At 48.5% G+C, this 21,882-nt stretch overlaps 2 protein-coding genes across 15 annotated transcripts in view; one reads left to right on the top strand and one right to left on the bottom strand.

Annotated features, from left to right (window-relative positions):
- Window positions 1-3,601, top strand: part of LRBA (LPS responsive beige-like anchor protein) — a 751,667-nt gene extending 748,066 nt beyond the window's left edge. For all 4 annotated transcript variants that reach the window (XM_057546722.1, XM_057546725.1, XM_057546723.1 and 1 more), the window contains exon 57: window positions 2,430-3,601. In XM_057546722.1, coding sequence (XP_057402705.1) covers window positions 2,430-2,520 — 91 coding nt within the window. In that variant the 3' untranslated portion in view covers window positions 2,521-3,601. The remainder of the gene's footprint in view (window positions 1-2,429) is intronic.
- A 389-nt stretch (window positions 3,602-3,990) lies between these two features.
- DCLK2 (doublecortin like kinase 2) overlaps window positions 3,991-21,882 on the bottom strand; it is a 156,969-nt gene continuing 139,077 nt past the window's right edge. For 4 of the 11 annotated variants that reach the window (XM_057546417.1, XM_057546418.1, XM_057546420.1 and 1 more), the window contains 4 exons: window positions 18,291-18,387; window positions 17,576-17,656; window positions 16,320-16,436; window positions 3,992-11,397 (listed from right to left, as the gene is read on the bottom strand). In XM_057546417.1, coding sequence (XP_057402400.1) covers window positions 11,206-11,397; window positions 16,320-16,436; window positions 17,576-17,656; window positions 18,291-18,387 — 487 coding nt within the window. In that variant the 3' untranslated portion in view covers window positions 3,992-11,205. Of the gene's footprint in view, window positions 11,398-13,491; window positions 16,574-17,575; window positions 17,657-18,290; window positions 18,388-21,882 lie in introns of those variants that run through there. The other 7 variants (XR_009008315.1, XR_009008317.1, XM_057546421.1 and 4 more) reach the window with 6 other exon arrangements.

Raw genomic sequence — 21,882 nt, 5'->3', positions numbered from 1 at the left:
TTGGTTTGCTAGTATTTGTTAAAGATTTTTGTATCAGTAATCATAAGGGATATGGCCTTTGATTTCTTTTCTTGTAATGTCTGTTTCACTTTGGTGTCAGAGTGTGTTGGCCTCATTGAACGACTTAAGAAATGTTCTCTTTAGTTTTTTAGAAGCATTTGAGTTGGTGTTAATCCTTCTTTAAATGTTTGATAGAATTCACCAGTGAAGCTCTCTGGTCCAGGGCTTTTCTTATAGAGAGGTTTTTGATTACTGATTCAGTCTCATTACTAGTTATACATCTATTCAGATTTTCTATTTCTCCACGATGAAATTTTGGAATAATGTGTGTTTCTAAGAATTTTTCCATTTCATCTAGGTTATCCCATTTGTTGGCATACAGATGTTCCTGGTATTCTCTGATAATCCTCTTTTTATTTCTATAAAATTGGTAGCAATGTCTCCACTTTATGATTTTAGTAATTTGAGTCTTTTTTTCTAACTAAAAGTTTGTCAATTTTGTTGCCCTTTTCAAAGAAGCAACTTTTGACTTTGTTGATTTTTCTGTTTTTCTATCCCCTATTTCCATTCTAATCTTCTTTATTGTTTCATTCCTTCTGTTACCTTTGGGTTTAGTTTGCAGCTTTTTCTTGTTCTTTCTTTAATGTGTAGAATTAGGTTACTGATTGAGATTTTAAGTATGTGTGTTTACAGCTCTGAATTTCCCTTTTAGCACTGGTTTTGCTGCGTCCTGTAAGTTTTGGCTTGTTGTTTTGTTTTCATTTGTCTTGGTATTTTCTAATTTCCCTGAGATTTTTTTCTTTGACCCATTGGTCAGTTTCCACAAACTGATGAATTTTCCAGTTTTCCTTCTGTTATTGATGTCTAGTTTAATTCCGTTGTGATTAGAAAAACTACTTTGTATGATTTCAATCTTTTTAAAGTGTATTAGGACTTGTGGCCTAATGTATGGTTTATCTTGGAGAATGTTCCATGTGCATTTGAGAAAAATGTGCATTCTGCTGTTGTTGGGTGAATGTTTATGTATGTGTTAGGTCCAATTGGTTTTTAGTATTGTTCAGATCCTCCATTTCCGTATCGTCTTTCTTGTTGTTCTACCCATTATTGAAAGTGGGGTATTGAAGTCTCCAACCATTATTGTAGAACTGTTTCTTCTTCTCTTCAATTCTGTCAGCATTAGTTCCATATATCTTGGGGGTGCTGATTGGTTCATATATGTTTTTAACTGCTATATACTCTTGATGAATTGACCCTGTTATCATTGCTATATAGTGTCCTTCTTTGTCTTTTGTAACATTTTGACTTAAAACCTATTTTATCTGATATTAGTATAGCCACCCCAGCTTTCTTTTCATTATTATTTGCATGGAATATCTTTTTCCATCCTTTCACTTTCAACCTGTTTAGATCACAGTGAGTCTCTGGTAGACAGCACATAGTTTGATCATGTTTTTAATTCATTTTGGCAGTCTCTCTGCCTTTTGATTGGAGAGTTTAATCACCTTACACATAAAGTAATTACTGATAGGGAAAGACTTGCTTTTGCCATTTTACTGTTTGCTTTCTACATGTCTTAAGTGCTTTTTTGTCCCTCATACCCTCATTACCGCCTTCTTCTGTGTTTAGCTTATTTTCTTGTTGTGACACATTTTAGTTCCTAATTTTGATATGAGGTACTACTAAGGATACTAAGTATGACATCTAAGGACTCTCCTAACCAAACCATACAGAGAGAGGTCTAAGATAATAAATAGGCTTCTGCCTCCTGGAGAGGCTCCTCTGAACCACCTGTCTTACTGCTTCATCTCTTTCCCTGCACCACCAGCTCAGGGACAGGGGAGGCAAACAGCAACTCCTGTCTATAATGATCATGTCAGTGAGTCGCTGTGTTGGGAGGACAAGGCCCCTCTACCCTCAACAACACGATGGGACACAGAATGTTCTTCTGCAGGGTGGTCAACACTCTGATTGCTTACTCTTCATTCATTCTGTATGTGTCAGATACCTCTGTCAGTCACTTGATTGTGTGCTGCTTCCTCCACCAGCAATTACTTTGAGATTATGATTCTTTATTTTGCTTCCAATACCTAATATAAAAAATTCACCTGCCCAGCCTCTCCGCCCTAGAAATTATCTAGTCTGTTCAGGTTTTTGTGACCCATCTTGCACAAACTAGCTGTACTTTCAATATAAAGGCAAGCTGTGAATTGGATCCTTGTGGAGCGTCAGAGGTGGAACTCTGAGCTTACTCAGGACTGCATTTTAGTCACCAAAAAACATACCGTAAACCTCACAAATTGTAGGTCTGGCTGCCATCTTCTGTATTTACCTTGTGGATTTGGGGAGGGCAGTTCTTTCTTTAGTAACAAAGCCTGAGGACATAAATAAATAGGTTTGTAAACCCCTCCTTCTCTCTCTGCTTCTCCCAGGTGCATCATTTCTGGCATGGCCTCAGGAAGCATTGTTCTGTTCTACAATGACTTTAACCGGTGGCATCATGAATACCAAACCCGCTACTGATAGTGACAGCTGGGCTTCAGCCTTGCCCCCCAGCCTGGGCACAGGAAGCGCCCTCAGCATCTTTCTCTTAGAAATAGCAATCAATCAATCACATCTGAATGTAACTTAAATTTGCTCTAAGAAGCAAAATATTTTTTAAATTGCTATTTTTGTAGACTTTGCTTGACTTTTTTGGGGGGAATAGCAAAGCAGAAAACTGGCTGCTGGGTTCTGTAGTTTTAAAAAAATCTATATTTTTAGTCATAATGAGAAGTCTATTTTCACCAATTATGGAAATAAATATACAGTGGAGCAAGTAAACCCACTTACGCTAGTTATATTATGGAAAAACACTTCCCGTTTATCTGTAATCTTGAGAAATGTATGATTTTAACAATAAGGAATGGGTTATAATACTGGGATGAGGGAATTTTACGCTGTACTTTGGGTCCTGTATTTTTCCAAACAACTGTGCTTCTTCAGCACTGAAATTTTGGGGATTTAAATAGCAATGTTTAAATTACGGTAAATGTAATTTAAAACATCTCAATGAATTATTTCTATCAATATTATTCTTCGAGCATGTTTTAGGCCTAGAAAATTATGGTTTGGGGGAGGGTATTTTATTTTATTGTGTGGTTATCATAAAGGATCTAATGTTATCGCAAGTGTGAAATATTTACAATGTTTTCCTGATCTGTCCTCTTCTTAGCACACCAAAATGAAATGATGGAAATGCTCTTGGGCTCACAACCTCTGTTTTTCTTTTAAAGTAAATGCAAGTACCAGAGCTCACTCCCCGAGGGCTGACTGTGCTCACGCGCTGAGGCAGAGCCGTTGTCAGGGCTCCCCCCACCCCCGTCCCCACCCCGGGCCGAGGAACAGAGGCTACTGGGTGCTGTGTGAAGCAACCCTCATTTTACCTTCTGTTTGTTGTTGTTAAACAATCTTCATCTTCCTTTTGATTAGCAATTTGTACTACGAAAATGTCATTTTGGTGTTGTAGAATTCTACTTTTCTAGCAGATTGCTGTGTGGAATTCTGTGAAAAATATTTGAGAAAAGGTCTGTATTGCATAAATAAATTCTTTGTAAGTTGTGAACTCTGCGTTGAAACTGACATTCCATCTCTATTTCTCTTGCAACTTACTTACCTAAAAGGGGTCGCCTCCTTTTTCCTACACATTCAGCTCTTCTCTAAAAGCAAAGATTTTAGGAATGGAACAACTCAGTTGTTTGCCAGAAAAATTAAATAAAATGGTATTTGTTTGTTTGTTTTGTTGGTAATAATCTTTTTCACTCCTACTTTTGAAACAATGATGATAATACAGTTATTTGCAAGGAAAATGTCAAACCCTGGTTCAGTCATAGTTTTTGAACAATAACCAATAGGTGAGCAATTCTCTTGAATGAAAACAGGAAAGTGGGCATTACGGAAACAAGAACACAAGACCTTTATCTATCAATCAATCATCTAACAAACGACCAAAGTAACTTTATACACTGTTCCGTCTAAAATCCACCGTTGTTTTATAAACCATTAACAAAACAATAGATGGTAAAATGTGGGAGAAGGGAAGTACATCTTAGAGTCAAAGACATACCCAAGTTACTGGTAAATGAATATCCTCACTGGTACTAACCTGTGATATCACACTTTGGAAACTTTGGGGAAAGTGGTAGAAGAAAATTAAGAATATCTAAGTCATATGCCAGGCATATGATACTTCTTCAACTACCTATTTTAACAAGCCTGAAGCAAAGTTCATGAAGCAGCTTCCTCTTGGAGCCTAAGAAGAAAATCGGTGCCTCTACCGCCTTTATTGTTTAAAACTTACTTACAACTGTGGAAAATCCACTGAAACTTAATACCTTACAACTGGCATCAACACACAACTACAGCCAGCCGCCCACATCTGTGGCTTCCACCAACCACAGACATAGAACCTGCGGCTACCGAGGGCTGACCGTATCTACTCATAAAACGAATCCCGCTGGCATCAACACAGGGCTTCTTAGGGGTAGGCTCTGTTTAGTACTGTATATGTTAGGGTTTACTCAACATTCACTTATTTTATCCCATTTTCACTCCTTTAAAAAAAATTACTTCGAATAAATATAAACCAATTAGGGAAAAAAGTCAAAACTGACATGGCTTGGGATGAAACGGGATGACCTACAACAGCCAGGAACCACGGCGACACATTCAGTAGGTGACGCTGCTGAGAGGCGGTGTGTTAACATGCGCTGCCTCGGGAAAGGAAGGTTTTCCTCACCGATAGTGTGGATTCTGACGGAAACATCATCAGTCAAGTCCGTGAGGCTCTACTTTAAGAAATACCACTGGATCTCTAGGAGAAAGCGTATGAGGGCTTAGAGCAGAGAGAACACGAAAACCTGACAGGCACACAGATGCGAACTGGTGGACAATCCACTCAGGAGAAGCTTGTTCCCAAAGTGGACCAAACATCCACAAATAAATGTTCCAATAAATTAATCCAATGAAAAGGAACAATTCTGCCTTGAGATAACCCCACACTTCACTTCTGCTTGTCAGCATGCGGGACAGTCCCCTGCCTGGGACCCACGGAAGCCGGGGGTAGCACATGAGGTCGGTAGCTTACCACCAGGCTGCCCGTTCCCATTCAGCTCCGAGAGCAGAGCCCAGCCAGGGGCCTGGCCGCACATCTGGGGCCGTGTGTCCTCCCACCTCGCTGTCGGAGGGGCAGAGAGAGATGGCAGAGGTCACGTGGGTCAAGCTGGCAGACAGCCAGGGAATCTGGATGCAGCCAGACCGCACATCCGCGTTGCACCTTTTTCTGCAAATGTAACTGAATTTAAATGGCACGTGACAGTTTAGATCCAGCAAGATAGGACTTCCACGGGAGAGATTTTCACTAGGGATCTTTGATACGTTTTTACCAGACATGATTTCAAGAGCGCTGGCCTGGTTTGGTTCTCCTTCCTGCAGCAGCCCCACCCCGTCTCCATCACTGCTGAAGAGCCCAGCAGCCCCGGGACAGATTCCTTCCACATCGAAGTAGAAACGTCTTTAAACAGGTGGAAGGATCCCACTGAGCTTGACGGAGCAGCTTTGCCACTCTCCAGTGTGCGTTGGATGACGGAGGAGCAGGCAGCCCCACAGCCTCACGTCATCACGTGACATCACATTAGGCCAGAGCATGTTCACAAACACAGAGAGGAGGAGGACATGAATCTGAAAATCTGCATAAACCATGCGTATCCGCAAATACGCCCGAGCCTCCACTTGGCTATTTCTGCCCCACCACAGACGGAGGAAAGTGTTTTCTACTTCAACTAGGAGAGCAACCAGCCTTGCGACCTCCCTTTTTTGTAGCATAAAGTGTAATGATGTTAATTCTATAGGCATCGCAAGTTATCACTGCAGGGAAAAAGCAAGGAAGCTGGGAAGGCAAAGACCATAAAGTAGCAAATCAAAAATTAAAATTAAAAAATTTTTAATTCTACCTCTTCTATTTTCTCTCCGATGAGTGGGAGAAACGTCTTTTGGATCTTTCTTTTCAATAGATCTGAAAGAGTCCATGATGCATTTCCTGGGTCCCCCAGATCACATGATCACCATATAAAAGCCCAAGGCTACGATGAATGACCCTGACACATCACTCCCTGCCCTGCCTGAGCCAGAAATGCAGATTGCTCAAACCAGAGGGCCTCACATCCTTCTTTCTAGAGAACAGAGTGGTCTGACCTGCAGGCAAGGGAAGCAGGTGACCTACAAACGTTCCTCTGAATTCCACAGCAGTCACATGCCAGAAACACGCAGTGAATTATTTTCCTGTCTCAAGTTCAGGAATATTTTTCCTCGCCAAAACCAAGATTCTGGGGGAGCCCGGCAGAAGCAGCTGGCTGTGCTGCAGCTTCAGACTTGGATCAGCTGAGAGACACTCCCCAGGCTTGACCTTAGTGCCAGCACGGGCAGGTGCCCAGCCTCACACCATCAAACTCGGGCTGAAACCCTCCTGACCGCCAAAGGCCATGCTGCCAGCTCTGCCCCAAATGAAGGAGGCTTCTGTTTGAGAAAGAGCATGGCAGGAGCAGGTCAGTCTCTGTACCAAATACCTTTTTCTTCCGCTCAGCTGCTCGATGCTGGTAACACACCCCCACTGAGTTCAAGGCTGCACGGTTTATCATAAAATAGCCCCTTAAAATCCATTGGCCAAGACTAACCAAAGTTGCACACATCCGCCTCCCTCAGAGAGACTACTGTCTTCCTTCATCTCACAGAACTCACACGCCCCTGCCCTGGGAACTTCTTAGCCGCCTCGATTTTCTACCACTTTGTCAGGTGTCTTCCCCAGCCCATCCCACCTCCACCTTAGGACACAGATGCTACCCCTAAAGCATCCCTGACCACCTGGAGGGGCACAGCAGCTCCCAGGACACCTGCCCCGGGGCCGGGAAACGCATGTCCAGGCTCCGTCAGCTCAAGACCCATCTGAGTTCCCTCGTTTGTTGAACAGGAATGTTAGCTGTTCTCTCAGGGCTGTGGTATGGCTCAAACAAGACAGTGTGAGATAACTCTGTAAACTATGAACTTTTGTTATTATTTAGCACCTAGGCATTTCCCAGAACTAGACAATCGCTCCTTTGGAAAGCAGCGAATTCTGTCACCAGCCTGCTCCTGCAACGCTGCGTTCACACCTGACCCTCAAGTCTCCTACCCACTGACCTCGGGCCACCACCCAGAGCACCCAAAAGAAGTCTGCACCCCCTGCCACAGAGCAGTTCACTGTGAAGCCACACATCAGGCGGAGATGCCTCTGGGTTTTCCTAAGCAACACCTGACCGCTTCTCCACCAGTCCTTGGCTCCCAGGGCTTTAAACCCCTCGCCACCCTGGCTGCCTTCTTTCGGGCAATGGTTGCTTCATCTGCACCACACACCCCGAGGCCCCAGCGCAGAGCCGTACCTGGGAGGCTCGACTCACGCTGCCCACGACCTGCACAGACTTTTCAGGATGCAGCTTAAGGTTATGCTAACGTTTAAGCAGTTCTGTTGGCGCCTAATGACATGGTGCTCGTTGCACTTCTCCCCTCCCAGATCTTTCCCGTGAAGAAGTGAACACCAGGGCCTTGGCCACTGAATCACAGGACTTCACGCTTTGATGTCACATCTCAGGTTTGGATCAGTGCTCTAACCTGCTGAGATCGTCTTAAATCAGTCCATCCCATTTAAAACAGTGGATAAGGATTCTTTCTGCGTTGTCATACACACCATATGCAAAACTAAACAAAACAAGGACACTGAGTGCTGTGGCCTTTCTTTAGAGCTGCACTGTCCAGCTTGGCAGGTGGAGCAACACGGGGCTATTAAACGCTTGAAATGTGCCTGGTCCAGCCTGAGAGGTGGCATACATGTCAATACACACCAGGTTTCAAAGACTTAGGACAAAGAAGTAAAGTATCCCAATGATTGTTTTTTACACTGATCACATGTTGAAATAATACTTTAAAGGGAGGTATTTAGATATACTGGGTTAAATATACTATACTATAATTTCACCTGTTCTTTTTTACATTTTTTTTAATATGGTACCAGGAAATGTTAAATTATGTGGCTTACACTGTATTTCCATGGAACAGCAAACTGCCCTGAAAGTCCTCCTCCAAGACAGCATCGCTACCCAGTGCTCTTTCTTCCAATATGGTTTATCTGTTCTGAACTGTCCCCCATCTCCTGATTCACGTTTCACAATCGTATTCACGCAGATATTCTGGGGGAGTTACGCCAAATGCTTCCATCTGTATGTTCCATGTACCTTCACGTCACGGCAACCTTTCTGAAGAAAGAGAGACAGACTCCCGCTGACTCCTGGCTGGGCCCAGCAGGCGGCCCACGACGGCTTCGGCAGGTCACTGCTTCCCTTGCTCTCTTCAAAGGTCAACTTCTGTAGACATGGCCCCCCTGCTGGAATAAGGGGATGAACATAAACCAAGCGCGGGCCTCTCTCTCAGTGCGGGAGCGGAGGAACCCAGCAATAAAGGACCTCTATTTAATTTGGATCCTGAGACCAGAATAAGAGCTCAATAACGTTTGCTACATGTGTGGGTGAATGAACAATTTGCTTGTGGTGTCGGAGCCTTTATTTAGGATCATCATCTAGATGGCCACTCACATCCAGGCCTCGATTGACCCTGGACAACAGGCTGCCTTCAAAAGAGCACAGGTTTGATGTCTGTGGAATCTCAAACCATATCATGGCTCTGTCTCCTGCCAGTCCCATGACCTACTTCTGGGCTTGTTCCTTTACCACCACTTAACGCTCTAGGTGTTTGTGGGATTTAATTACTAAAGAACTGCTTGGCCACTGCCAGGCCACGTTGCCACACCCAGCTCAGGCTACTCCTGTCTCCAGGCCATCCAGGGTGCCACAGAACGTGGGAGCACGTGCGGGACAGAAGGCGCTCCTCCTCCTGCCACCAGTGACTGGCACTGCCCTGGCCATTTATTTTCTTAAGTCTTTAGCAAATGTCTTTGAACCTCGCAGTTTGAGAGATGGGGTCGAGTTTCAGGCTCTGATCAGTACACTAAAGGCCTCGCTCCATCATTCTTCATTTTCATTTTCTTTATCCTCATTTTTCTCCTCTTTCTTTTACATTAGCTCTTCGCTTCCATTAACAAACATTTTTCTATTGGAAGCTATGAAAAAGCTCGCTCTTTAACCAGTGAGAGGAGCGACAGGCAGAATGTTCTGGACCTGCCCATCACTACCCTCTCTTGAAGCCTGCACCCACTGGAGCTGTGCGCCCAGGAAGCCCATCTGCATTCTGTCACCTGCCTCTGGATTGGATCACAGGTCAGCTGGTGAGAGAAATCGTCACACAGCAGTGTGAACGAAGAGAACCAGAGCTGAAAGATATGGTTTCAAGCCGTGGAGTTGTACAGCCTTGCAAAGCTGGGGACAGAAGCAGTTACAGGCTAAGCCAGAGACCAGGCAAGCAGACGTTACGAGGGAACAGAAACCAAGAGCCGAAATGCAATGAGAGAAGCAGAGACAGGAGACAGCACAACCTCTGAGACAGGCACAGACAGACAAGAAGAACAGCTGCCCCAGCTCCCCATTTCCTATAAAGCCTGACCTTCCTGTCTCTGGTTCCATCAGAGTTCTCTGTTGTACACTAATAATCTCTATATCCTTTTTGAGCTTTTTTTTTTTTTTTTTTTAATTTTATTTATTTGTTTATTTATTTATTTTTGGTTGTGTTGGGTCTTCGTTTCTGTGCGAGGGGTTTCTCTAGTTGTGGCGAGCGGGGGCCACTCTTCATCGCGGTGCGCGGGCCTCTCACTATCGCGGCCTCTCCCGTTGCGGAGCACAGGCTCCAGACGCGCAGGCTCAGTAGTTTTGGCTCACAGGCCCAGTTGCTCCGTGGCATGTGGGATCTTCCCAGACCAGGGCTCGAACCCGTGTCCCCTGCATTAGCAGGCAGATTCTCAACCACTGCGCCACCAGGGAAGCCCCCTTTTTGAGCTTTTGTTGTGTGAGTTTCTGCACCTGTAATCAAACACAGTTCCATCCAGGTGCACCTCCGTGCGTTCTTCCCACGCACCTCTCTTCCCCGTTGTGACCCGAGACAAAAACCAACACTGGCACCAGCCAGAACCTGGGCCGGGGAGGGGTTGCTTTGACCACAACACTCTGCAAAACCACCACGCAGGAACCTCTACCCACCCTGACCGCTATTTCTCAAGAAGGAAAAGTTTATTGGATACACTTGTAGGCGGCAAAAGTCTTAACAATGAGAATGAACTACAGGCCCACCCGTTTAGAAGATGAGCAGGTAAAACAAATACACTGATTATATACAATCATTAAAAAGAGCAGGGTGGTGGAAAACAGGGAAAACTGCCAGCAGCCTTCCAGAAGGTTAGTAACGGAGGATGTCTGCAGGCACCTTCCCGCCCAGTCCCGACTGTGCCCCGCGCTTCCTGGGGGTTGTTGCCGCCGCTGCAGATGAAAAGCAGATGGAGAAGGGAGGCTCCCGCGGCTCCTGGGGCCGCTGGTTGGTCCTGCTCTGCCCGCAGCCGGACCTGGAGAAGGAAGCGCCCGGCAACGCGGCATGCACCACGCTTCTCGTTAAAAAGCCCCAAGGACAAGGTCGTCAGCATTTTCTAATACGGTCGTGGGAAGAGTCAGGGAAACACAACTGCGAGGGAAGAAACGGCCTTCCCTGCGGTCTGCGCACAAGTCCAGAGCCAGTGTCGTCCTAGACGAGCCCCCGAGGCTGGGCGGAGTGCCGGGACCAGGGGGTCCGCTCGGGCTCCAAGCCTTGCGCGGGAAGCCAGCCCCCGACCCCCGTCAGCAGAGGAAGGGCGCCCACAAAGGGACAGACGCAGTTCTGAGTTGCTTGTAAGAAAAAGGGAGCCCTCCTGAGTTTACTTAAATAAGAGAGCGATCTCGGTGCATCCAAAGTGTTTCTATAAAAATGCGCTCAATGTCAGATAAAAGTTGCACATTCTCCTGGTGACGCCGTCAAATGTCCACTGAACTGAGAAGACAGAGAATTTAAACGAAGCCGCTCCGAGGACCTGTCCCCGAAGCCGACGCGCACAGGCCCCTCCAGGACCCGGGCGGAACGCGCGGGAAGCGGTGGCCCTGGAAGCGCGCTCTCCACCCCGGCGATGCGATGCGCGGTGCGGGCAGCGATGCGGGCGGCGGGGGCGGCCGGTCAGTCGCGGTGGCGGCGCCAGGTCCCCGCCCGCTCGCACTCCGCGGCGGCGGCGGCGGCGGCGGCAGGAGAGCGCGGGGGCGACTCCGGGGACGCAGGGGGATCCGGGGCAGCGGGCTCCAGGCCGGGCCGGCTGCCGTCCGCGCCGAGCTTACTGCCGAAGATCTGGCCCTCCTTATCTAGAGCCGTGTTCTGAGGAGAGAGCAGGAGACAGTTAGCCCGCCGCCTCCGTCCCGGCACCGCGAGCAGGGCGCGGAGAGCATGCACGGCGGGAACAGGAGAGGAGAAGTAACGCCCGGCTGCCCCCGACGGCGGCCCACGGGCCAGCCCGTCCCCGGCGCCGCGGCCTCTGCTCCTACTGCCCTGGACGCGGCCTGGGCAGATCCTCCCCGGCTCCGGCTCCCAGATGCCTGGGTTCGGGCGCTTCTCCCCGCGCCCCTGAGCCCAGAAGAGTCCTGGACAAGAAGCAAACCCCACAAGAAGGCGAGGTCCCTGACAGCTAACTCTTCTAAAGAAGGTTCCCCGTCGGGGATTCGAACAGTACTCACGGGTCGTCTATAGTAAGTACCTCCCACCCCACCATCACACCGGTGCCCCGTAACCTATGAAAGCCCTGGCAATCGATGGTGCTGCATTACCCATCCTTCCATCCTCCACCATCTCCTCCCTTCTCTTCTCTTCTTTGTGCGGGTGTCTTATCCTGTCACACCCCCAAGGGTTTTAACCTGCTCCAGGGGCACAGAAGTCGTCTTACCTCCTGACCCTAGCCTGAGAGGTTGGCCCTGACCTGCCTTCCTCCTCCTCTGAGTGGACTTGAGGACTTCTGCTCGGCCAGGCAGGCCCGGCCAGCGGCCCTCTCACTGGGTTTTCCAAACGTGGGGAGCTTTCGGTTCTCAGGCACCTTTAGTTACAAGGCACGTGGACCAGAAGTCCTTTTGTGGTCTAACCACCTTGAGCGGAAAATGCACCACTGATTCTTCCAGTACTCTGACTGGAAGGAAAAAAAAAAAAAAAAGTCTGGAGAAAATATGAACAACGGGGCTTCCTAGGACAGACTTGGGCGGCTGCCTTCGGGGCACTTGGTGTCAACTGGAAAACAGGTGCTCTCCAAAGGCCCTTCCCAGCTCGGGCTGAACGCTCAGGGATTGCCAAGGACAATTTCCGTTACCTGGAGAAGAGGTAACTGTGGACAAGCCAAATCAGAAACTCAGCATCGCTCTTTAACAAGCTTCCAAGCTCCCAGTATGAGCAGAGGCCAGGCCACCCCTCAGTGAAAACACTGAAAGCGGGGAGAGGCGGCATTCACTTTTTTCTACCATAAAACTTCCCCTGGGTAGAAGAAAGCAACAGTCCCGCAGTTATTTCTCCTCTTCCCTTCCCGTCAAGAAGACGCATGTGTGCAGCGGAAGGAAGCACTGCCGTGCAGTTAGTACATACCATCGCCTGGGACCTAGTCAGAGGAAAGCAATGCAGGCGGCGTGAGAGGCAAGAGGAGCGAGGAGAGAAGCAGGGACAGAAACTAGACTTACTTTCAACAGAAGCAACACAGTCGAAACAGTTTTGTCTATCTTAAGCCCAAATCCTTCCCAACTTCCCCCCTGAAAGAAGCATAATCCCCGAGTGGGGAAGCACTCTTTTTGAATCCATCCTTTCTCCAGTCAGCTACAAGGCTACAAAATGCAGCGAGAAGGGGTTTCTTATAATTCCCTTTCCCACCACGAGATGGCCTCTTCTGGGCGAGGTGGTGAGCCCTCTCTGCAGGTGCACGGTCCTTTCTTAAGCATCTAAGGATAAGCCAGAGCAAATGCAAGTGCATTCTGAAACCACAGGCCCCGTCTTAAACCAAAATCCTATCCAATCGTGTTCTCCTATCCCAAAGCCTTGCTGACCCTACACTGTCTTACTGACAAAAATGCATCTTTGGAAATGTATTTGGAGAAAGAGAACAAAAGCCTTCACAAAGGTTCCCATCTTATGCTCTCATTCACAAAAAGATGCTTTTTCACCTAAGTGAAAGATAGCCTTTAGCAGGAGAACGACTGGAGTTCTCCTCCTGTGCACTCGCCAGCTTTTGGTCTGGGAAGGAAGGCAACGTGGCAAGGCAAGAAGTTTTAAGTAAAGTCTCCAAGGGTGCGTTTGGCTGAAACGGGTGTCAGTAGGTACAGGAGACCTGCACCCATGAGGAGCTGAGAGCTGGATGCTGGTGTCAAAGTCCAAGAGAAGCATGCAGATTTAAGAGGGGTGACAATTAGAGGCGGCTCGGATGAAGCATAGCACGTTGAATACCAGAATTCTGCTCCGGGGTCCCCAGAGTCTCAACGGGGTACAGAGTGAAACTCTGAAGTGTCTCTCAAACTGTCAAATCAAACTGTCAAACAAAATGCAGACAACAGCATCAACTTGACTTTCTTGCACCGTTATTTACCATTCCTACCCTATCATTTTCTCACCGGAGCCTCAGGCTCCAATCCTTTGGGGGGCGTGGGGGCCAAGGCAGAGAGAACACTAGGGGTGGCAGCGGAGAGCAAGGTTCTGTCTGGGAGCGACACAGCCGTTCCTGAGGGTTCCGCCTCGGAACATTTATACCCTGTTTCCACTGCTATTTGTATCTGTAGGAAACCACATGAGCCTCACATACCCCAGTTATGAGAACATATAAATACCAGGGAGAGTCATTTGTGAATAATGATTTTTAAGAAAACATCTGAAACTGTTCCCAAGGGCAGGACACAAAGACACACAGTACTGGTGAAGAGAGCGAGGCAGACGACACGGAAGCCTTGCAAGCTGCCCGGACACAACCACGCCAGGTCCTCGGTCGGGCGAGGATGAGTACGACATCCCTGTGGAGGCCTGCTCACCGCTGCTCTGGGGGACAAGCCAGAACTCACAGGCCAGCTTTGTGGCCATGGAGAACTGGTACCCCCCGAGGCAGGCTCTACTGATTCCCCCGTAGGCAGTGAGCGTGGTGACGTCGTCAGCACCTCCCCAGAGCTAACGAGCTGTGGAGTTGTGTACGGAATGCGGGGTTAGACGGAGCCCTGCCAACATGCCCAAGATGACACTGAACACACATGGGAACACACAACTTTCACAATCACCGCTGGAATCACAATAAAGCGTTGTTCATTCACACAAACATCCCGTTAAAGCTCAGGAGTTTGAAATTTAACAGTTGAAATCCATCAGCAAATGGAAAAATGCCATTTGTAAACCGTGAGATGTAGGTTCTAGGGCAACCTAAACGTCCTTATCCAGAACAGAGCCTATACTGGGCCAAAAGGCAGAAGGGCTGACCATTCCAGAACCTTGGCGGGCCACACGCCTTGGGCCATCCATTCCCATCTGGGCCGTGAGTTGACGGGTGGCCCAGGGAATGAGGGGGGAGCTGCCATAAGCCCTGGGCGTCTCCTATAAAGGTTCTTCCTCTAGCACACTATGAAGCTGAATTAACGTGTGGTTGTTAAATTGTGCTGCTGACTCAAGTTTTTTGTTCCATGTTGCGTGTGCCAGTTTTCAATGTTTTTAAATTTTTGTAAATTTCCCCAGAAGCTGCCTAACAACGCAGCCGGAGGCAGGGCCGTGACCCCTTACCCCAGCCGGCAGCCTTGCTCTCAAGGGTGAACCGCTTGAGAACTTTCTCATGCTGTGGGCTCAGTCAAGATGGTTCTTTGCAAAGGGTTTAAGCTGCCGCTCTGTGACAACTCTGACTTTCTCAGGCTCTCGGCAGAACACTGCTGAGATGCCAGGAAAACCACAGCTCAAGAGGCCTTCCCGCTCTTTCGGCCCAGAGTCCATCATCACCCCCACTCGCGAGTCCGGCAGCACATCAGCCTGCAAGCCTGGCCTGGGGGCTGGAGGGGGGAGCGCAGCCGCCCACCCCGGGGGAGAAGGACGGCGCGGCGGTGCCAGGACGGTGGCGGAGGCTCCAGGAGCAGCCCGCCTCCCACCCTCACGAGGGGGCGGGCTTCTCTCTGCCTCCGTCTGGACCCGCGTCCTCGCAGGGAAGCTTCCGAGGCTGCGGTGCGCCCTGAGAATAAGCAACTGTTTTCCTCCCAGTCGGGTAGGACACCGAGCCTTTCCAGAGGGTGAGGGCCTGTCCTGAGGTCAGGGTGACGGAGCTGTCCGGCTCCGCAGATCCCCGCAGTCCTGGGGTGGCCGAGACCCAGCTCAGGCCCCCGCCTCCTGAGAAAGCCTGGCTCCCGGCCGCGGCTCCCTGATCCTGTGGGCGGGACGGAGATCACGCCGGGGACCCGTGCTCTACACACGGCACCGGAGCAGGTGCGGACACACCGGGGGCCAGTTTCACGGCCCCACCTGGGCGAGGACTTGGGTCTGGACAGCTGGTGGGAGGGTGCACGCCACACTTCTGGCTCAGTTTTATTTTTTCTGCCTTCTTCTCCCGTTTGCTGAACTTACTTTCATGCTACTTCACTTACTTTAATGCCACTTTCCATTTGCCGTGTTTGTGGATTTAGGTAAGCTGCCTTTTTAAAAACATTTTGGAAGAAGGAAGATTTGAAAAAATATGGGGATCACTGTTACTGACTTGTCATAAAATTTTACCAACCCTGAAAAAACTAATATTTTTTTTTCATTCTTCTGAACTTTTAAAAACCACAAAACACTGACTTTTTAAAATGGAATTTGCTTAACTCTGGCTGTTTCTTATCCCAAGTCCCAAAGAATCATTCATAGCTCAAATAATCTATGTCTGAGGCCTTGAGTAGTCAGGGAGTCACTTCCTTTTGCTGTAAGTCCCACCTGGGCTTGGGAACTGCTCTCTAGACGGGAAAGCAGAGATGAGACAGAAGCAGCTGCCTGGAGGCCACCAGGCCCAGGAGAAGAGGCCGGGGCGCCCCGGCCAGGGGCCCATCAGCCTGGCCTTGCTGGGACCTGCGCAACCTCTGATCCCAGGACCCAAGGCCTGGGAGCCGGCCAAAGGGTGCCCTTCACGTGCCAAGCCATTCCTGAAGTGGAGAGGAACGCGACGGCGCCCACGGCCGCGTGAGGGGAAGCGCTTGGCGGCCAACTTGATAAGATTCGACATCGGCTGAGCAGTCAGCCAGACGCTGCAGCTGCCCAAGGGCAGAACCGTGCGTTGTTCTACTTACCATGATAACGGAGACCCCGGTGGTGGTGCTGTTCTGTTTGGGGAGCGCGTTATTAAAGTGCTGTTTGAGTTTACCTGTTACTTCAGCCTGCATATTATTCTCCTGGGAGGCATCGTCCTACAGGAAAGAATCAAATACACTGCCTTTGATTCTCACGTCTATGTTGTCTCTTCCTCAGCAGTCACACACCAGCCGTCACCACCACCATCTCCTCCTAAATGGGCCCATCTGAGCCACAAGGTCGGGGGAACAATCTAAGTGAAGTAATTAGAAATGATTACCATTATTCACCAGTCCCCTGCCCTCGGAAAGACCCTCTGCCATTCACCTCCCTCCTTAGGTCTGAAGGGGGCCGAGGAGAGGGCAGAGGTCCCAGTGGCACAAGGACATTCTACAGGGTTCTGAGACCCTCCCCCCGCAGCACAAATGCCACCTAATTTAGTATCGAACCCTCCCACGGAAACATCAAAACTAATGAACAGTTTATCATTTTAATCCAGAATGCAGGTAGCTGTTGGTCCTGATCGCTCATTAAACAAACGTGGCATCTCAGCTACTTGGCCCAAGAGCCAGGTCACTTAGCAGGACCCAGAGAGTTTGAACGCAAAGGTCGGGACGTGTGGGACGGGGGGTGGCAGAGGCACCTGGGGAGCCAAAGTCAGCAAAAGCCCCTGAATTAACGTCACTGTCCCAGAGCCTCCGGGACTGAGGGGGACGCAGCCTCTCCTGCTGTTGCCATTTCGTGGATCGTGTTTACCATGAGCCCAGAGCCACCGCCCAAGCTCAGAGAAATTCCAGGCAACGTCACACATCCTCTGCCTTGACTCTGGCAGGACCGCATCCCGGCCACGCCGCCTGCAGCAGCAGCGCTCCTGGGACCACGTGCCATGAAGACAGAGACCAGGGTCTGACACAGGCTCACCTCTGGGCAAATCCTAAAAACTCTCAAACCCCAAGATGACAGAGAAAGCTCCTTAGAGAGCATCCTGGCCAAACCCTTCATCTCACAGACGAGGAAACTGAGGCCCAGGAAGGGACAGTGGCGTGCCAGGTCACTCACAGAGTGGGATCCTGGTGCCAACCGCTTTCTCCCAGAGAACTGCCTTCGTGCTACTTGCTCATTAGAGAAAACAGACATTTAATCCGCCATGGAATTTGGATGCAGAACTTTGCCTGTGCAAAAGTCCTGGCGAGGAAAGCACGCTGTTGGCCACAGGACACAGAGGTGTTGGTTCCCCGGGGACGTGGGTACTTACTGATACCCAGGGGTGACTCAGGATCTGTCCCGCAGTGCACCGCGCTTCAACGTTTACCTGAAGCATTTGACTGATTAATTCCTGGAAAGAAATAAAGAAGGTGATAGAGCAGGCGAAAGGGGGTAATTCCAGCATCAACACAGAAATCTTGAGTTTGCACCACGTACTTCAAAGAACAGCCAACACAGCTGCTCAGCCGTTTGAATGCAAAAGCTATTATCACCTCCACTGCCCGTGCCTAGGAGGCAATTACGCAGACACAGCTGCCTCGTGTCAGCGGCACTGAGAGAGGAAGAGGTCTCTCCCGAATCTACATGAAACCCAAGATGTTCTCTCCTAAGAGTTCCGGTCATTATCACTCCACAGCACAAAACCCCAGTGCTGCTCCTTCTGGCAATCCAGCAGGTCTCACAGATCCACCCCTATAGTCTGACGGGTGTCCGTAACACATTTCTTGAATAAATGAAAGAACAAACGTTTAGGGCTTAGAGGAGCACAGGAGGATGGTAGCGGCAAACTGGGAAGACAGCCAGTCCAGCTTCCAGAATTCGGTTAAGCATTTCAGAGACCACACTGAGGAAGGAACTTAATGAAGAACCACACATTAAACGTCAAGACAGACGCGGAGCTCAACACCCAGAGCTGCTACAGCCCCACACAATGAGTGAGGACCCTCAACACAACGCAACCCCTAGAAACGGGCCTGGATGGGTACCTTGGCTGAGTCCGTGATGTTGTCCCAGTAGGGGGCCGGAAACTCTAGCTTCCCAGCCAAGATCTGGTCGAAGAGATCTTCCTGGAGATTGTTCTCACTAAGTCAGTGATGGAGAAACAGAGAAAGAGTCAGAGTCACCATACAGTTTTTAACAAAATGCTCATGGGAAGAGTGGGGAGGAGTCCAGTCTCTCTGGCTTGGGCATTTCATAGCTCAGCTGTGGATCTCAACTGCATTTGGGATGACACGCTCCCTTTTAGACAAAGAACGGAAGAACATTTCCATGGGCCTGGGAATCACAGAGAAAGAGGGAGGTGTGTGGGGGGGGGAGAGACGGGGGACGGAGGGAGGGGGGGAGGGAAAGAGAGGAGGAGAGAGGGAGGGGGAGAGATGGGGAGGGAGAGAGAGGGTGAGGGAGGGGGGGAGGGAGAGAGAGGGTGAGGGATGGGGGGAGGGAGGGAGAGGGTGAGGGAGAGGGGGAGAGGGGGGAGGGAAAGGGGGAAGAGAGGGAGGGGGAGAGAGAAGGGGAGAAAAGGAGGGGGGGGAGAGAGAGGGAGGAGCAGGGGCGGGAAGAGAGAAGAGACAAAGATGCAAGAACTTTGTTTAGTGGGTATAGGGTTTCAACGTGGAAAGATGAAGATGTTCCGGAGATGGATGGTAGTGATGGTTGCACAACATTGTAAATGTACTTAATACCACCTAACCCTTAAAACTATACACTTAAAAATGGTTTAAATGATAAATTTTATGTTACATATATTTTTCCACGATAAAAAAGACTCAAGAAAAAAATGGCATCCGCAAATGATGTAAATCCTCATTTCAGCAAAAACCAAGCTCAGCACCTGCCCTCAATCTCTCGTGGTAGTAAGAGGGGAGAAGCAGCACATTTGAGTCAGATCTCCTTGTCCTTCCTCTTTCTACTTTTCCAAGAAAACAGCCAAAGATCAGTGAAGCAGCCAACATATGAAAACATCATAAGGAGTTCAGAATCTGGATAAACATTCATGACACAATGTGCTCCCCTTTGGAACTTGCCTTTCATTGAAGCTCAGTCCGAGACAAAGAGCCCATCCAAGAACATCAACTAGAACTGCACGGTTGAGGCAAACCCACCTCGCCACCCCTGGGTGAACGTACCTCCCCACCCTGTGCCTACCTGCCCCCCCCCCCCCCCGCCGAAAGGTGCACCTGCACACACAGCTGGCACCTACAGGATACATGATGACTTGGCTTTTTACGGATGGCGACATGGAAACACTGCTGGGAAAAATTCAGGAAGCTGGGCGTCCCCTACCTCCCAGAAAACTGCATCTCCACAGCCACAGAGCCCCTTCCCCTGGTGGGCACGTCAACGGCCAGAGTGAGGACACAGTCATTGGCTTTCTAGGCCATCACAAAGCCCTAGGAGAAAACTCAGGATGCACTGCTGGAGTCAAGATCAAAATCCAGGAGCGAAGTTCAGTCTCACTTGGCAAGGGTGCGACCTTCCTCCTGGAGCTCCCGACAGGCTCCCTGCAGCCTACTTACTGCTCAGGGTGCTCACGTGGGACCCTGCCCAGCCTTCTGGACAGCAGGCTGCTCATGCTACCAGCCCTCCAGGGTCTGCAAGGGCAAGTGTGGTGTCCCTAGAAATAGATCGTTCCGGGCAGTGTCCAGCGACAAATTTGGGGGCTGTGTGATGAGGTGTCTGCCTCGTTCCTGTTCTAGGAAAAAAGAGCAGAGTCTGTGAGCCGGTGAACATTCATGACCTCTAACCAAGCCCAGCGGCATCGACACCGCGGGTCCATGACGTCTGGGTCACGCAGCAAAAGTCACGGAGCAGCACAAGTCAGGCCAGATCACCAGACAAGGCAAAAGATGCCCCCACCCACCTCGCTCTCCTAAAAAGTGATATTCTTTGAGTGAGCACAGACTCCTTCTAGGTGTCTAAATATTTTCTTTTCTTTTCACTGTTACTTCTCTACTGATTTAATTCAGCTCAACTCTCCTTCAAAACGAGTAAAGGATGCATCTAAGAACACAATGGGATTTTACAGGAACCTTTAGAAAACTGGAGGACCCCAGGAGACAATGTTAGAAGAAGACAGAAAAAAATCACCCATTTCCAGAATTTGTTCTTTTTAGCCATTCCTCTCTATGGCTGCACTCATCTCCTTTTTGGTATTTTTCTGGCATCTCGACTAGCTTATGTTCTGTTAATATCTATGGCTTTTATTTTGTTAACAGACAGCTAAAACACTGGGGATGTGTCTGCAGGATTTAGGTCCTTGGCAAAACAGCCTAAGTCAACAGCAAAACCCCAGGATCCTGGCAATTAGAGTGGCACCCTCAGGACCCGTGCTGTGAACTGCGAGCGCTGTGGGGTTTCGGGCTGCCCTCACCAGAGCAGAGCTGAAGAGAATGTATCCTTCTTAGTAGTCACATAACAAAAGCCTCTCTGATTAAGTCTTCCCTGGATTTATTAACACATTTATACTCTACAATCTGGCTGAGATGGTTCAGGCACTTTTAAATTCTCAAATAGTACAGTGCTGTAAGTATGAAAATGCCCATTAAGAAAAACTTTGAAAACAGCAAAAGAGTCTGTGTACACTCTTTCCAATGCCAAGTCATTAAAGGTCGGACGAGGTAACCTGAAAAAAATGTTGTCAGCTATTTCACAAATGATGTGCAAACATTTCACTTCAAGGGGGGTATGTGTGTGTCTTTAAAAGAAACATCAAATACCTCAGCACAGTCAGGCAAGTATTGTTGTCAGTGGTCCTAAGAACAGACTTGCTTAGGCAATAACTAAACTTCTAGTTGCCTCTGAAAAACCAACATCCTTCTCAGTAACAATGAATCTGGTGCTGAAAAGACTGGAGGGAAAATATATGTCAGCCCAAGACTAAAGCCCGAAAACCCTAAAAGAAGAATGAGAGATGCTACAGTGAAAGAAGCTGAAACTGTCAATTCCAAGGAACAATTTTAATTAAAAAGCTTTGGGTGAAAATCATCTTTTGTAGAAAACAAATATTTTGAGATATCTGTTTGAAGGACTTTATTTTAGGTACAAATTTAAGTAGATAATCTGTCTTATACCATAGTCATTTATCATTCTTTAAAGGACCATTTCCATAATTTGCTATACATATATATGATATATAAAATATATAAAAGTAAATATATTTTATATTATAGAAGGTTATAAAATCTATCCAGAATGTCTCTGTACGCTGTGAAGATGTTTCTGTAACTAGTATTTAACATAATAGATTCTCTTTCATCACAATATGGTATGAAAGAGGGAAAACATTTTCAGAAGTAAGCTATCTAGAGTTGTAGGACCAGCTTCTGAATACAACATCTGAGGCAGCAGCTTTCAGAATGTAGTTTTACTGCTTTTGATTAGCCAGACTTATCTCAAGATCCCGCAAAGAAGCTGCTGTCCATTGGGTAACAAGTCACAATAGATACACATTGTGCAATCTGAGTCTCACTTTTGTTAAAAAGTAAAAAGCAAAGTCGAAGAAAAAAACTCCCAGGCTGCGCTGGCAAGTGGCAACACTAGAGGGTGTTGTGAGCACACATTCCTCTACAACTGATCCCT

Source organism: Balaenoptera acutorostrata, chromosome 5, assembly GCF_949987535.1.
Source record: "Balaenoptera acutorostrata chromosome 5, mBalAcu1.1, whole genome shotgun sequence".
Classification (NCBI taxonomy): domain Eukaryota; kingdom Metazoa; phylum Chordata; class Mammalia; order Artiodactyla; family Balaenopteridae; genus Balaenoptera; species Balaenoptera acutorostrata.
The sequence above is the reverse complement of the archived record's forward strand: the minus strand, read 5'-3'. Positions and strand labels throughout refer to the sequence as shown.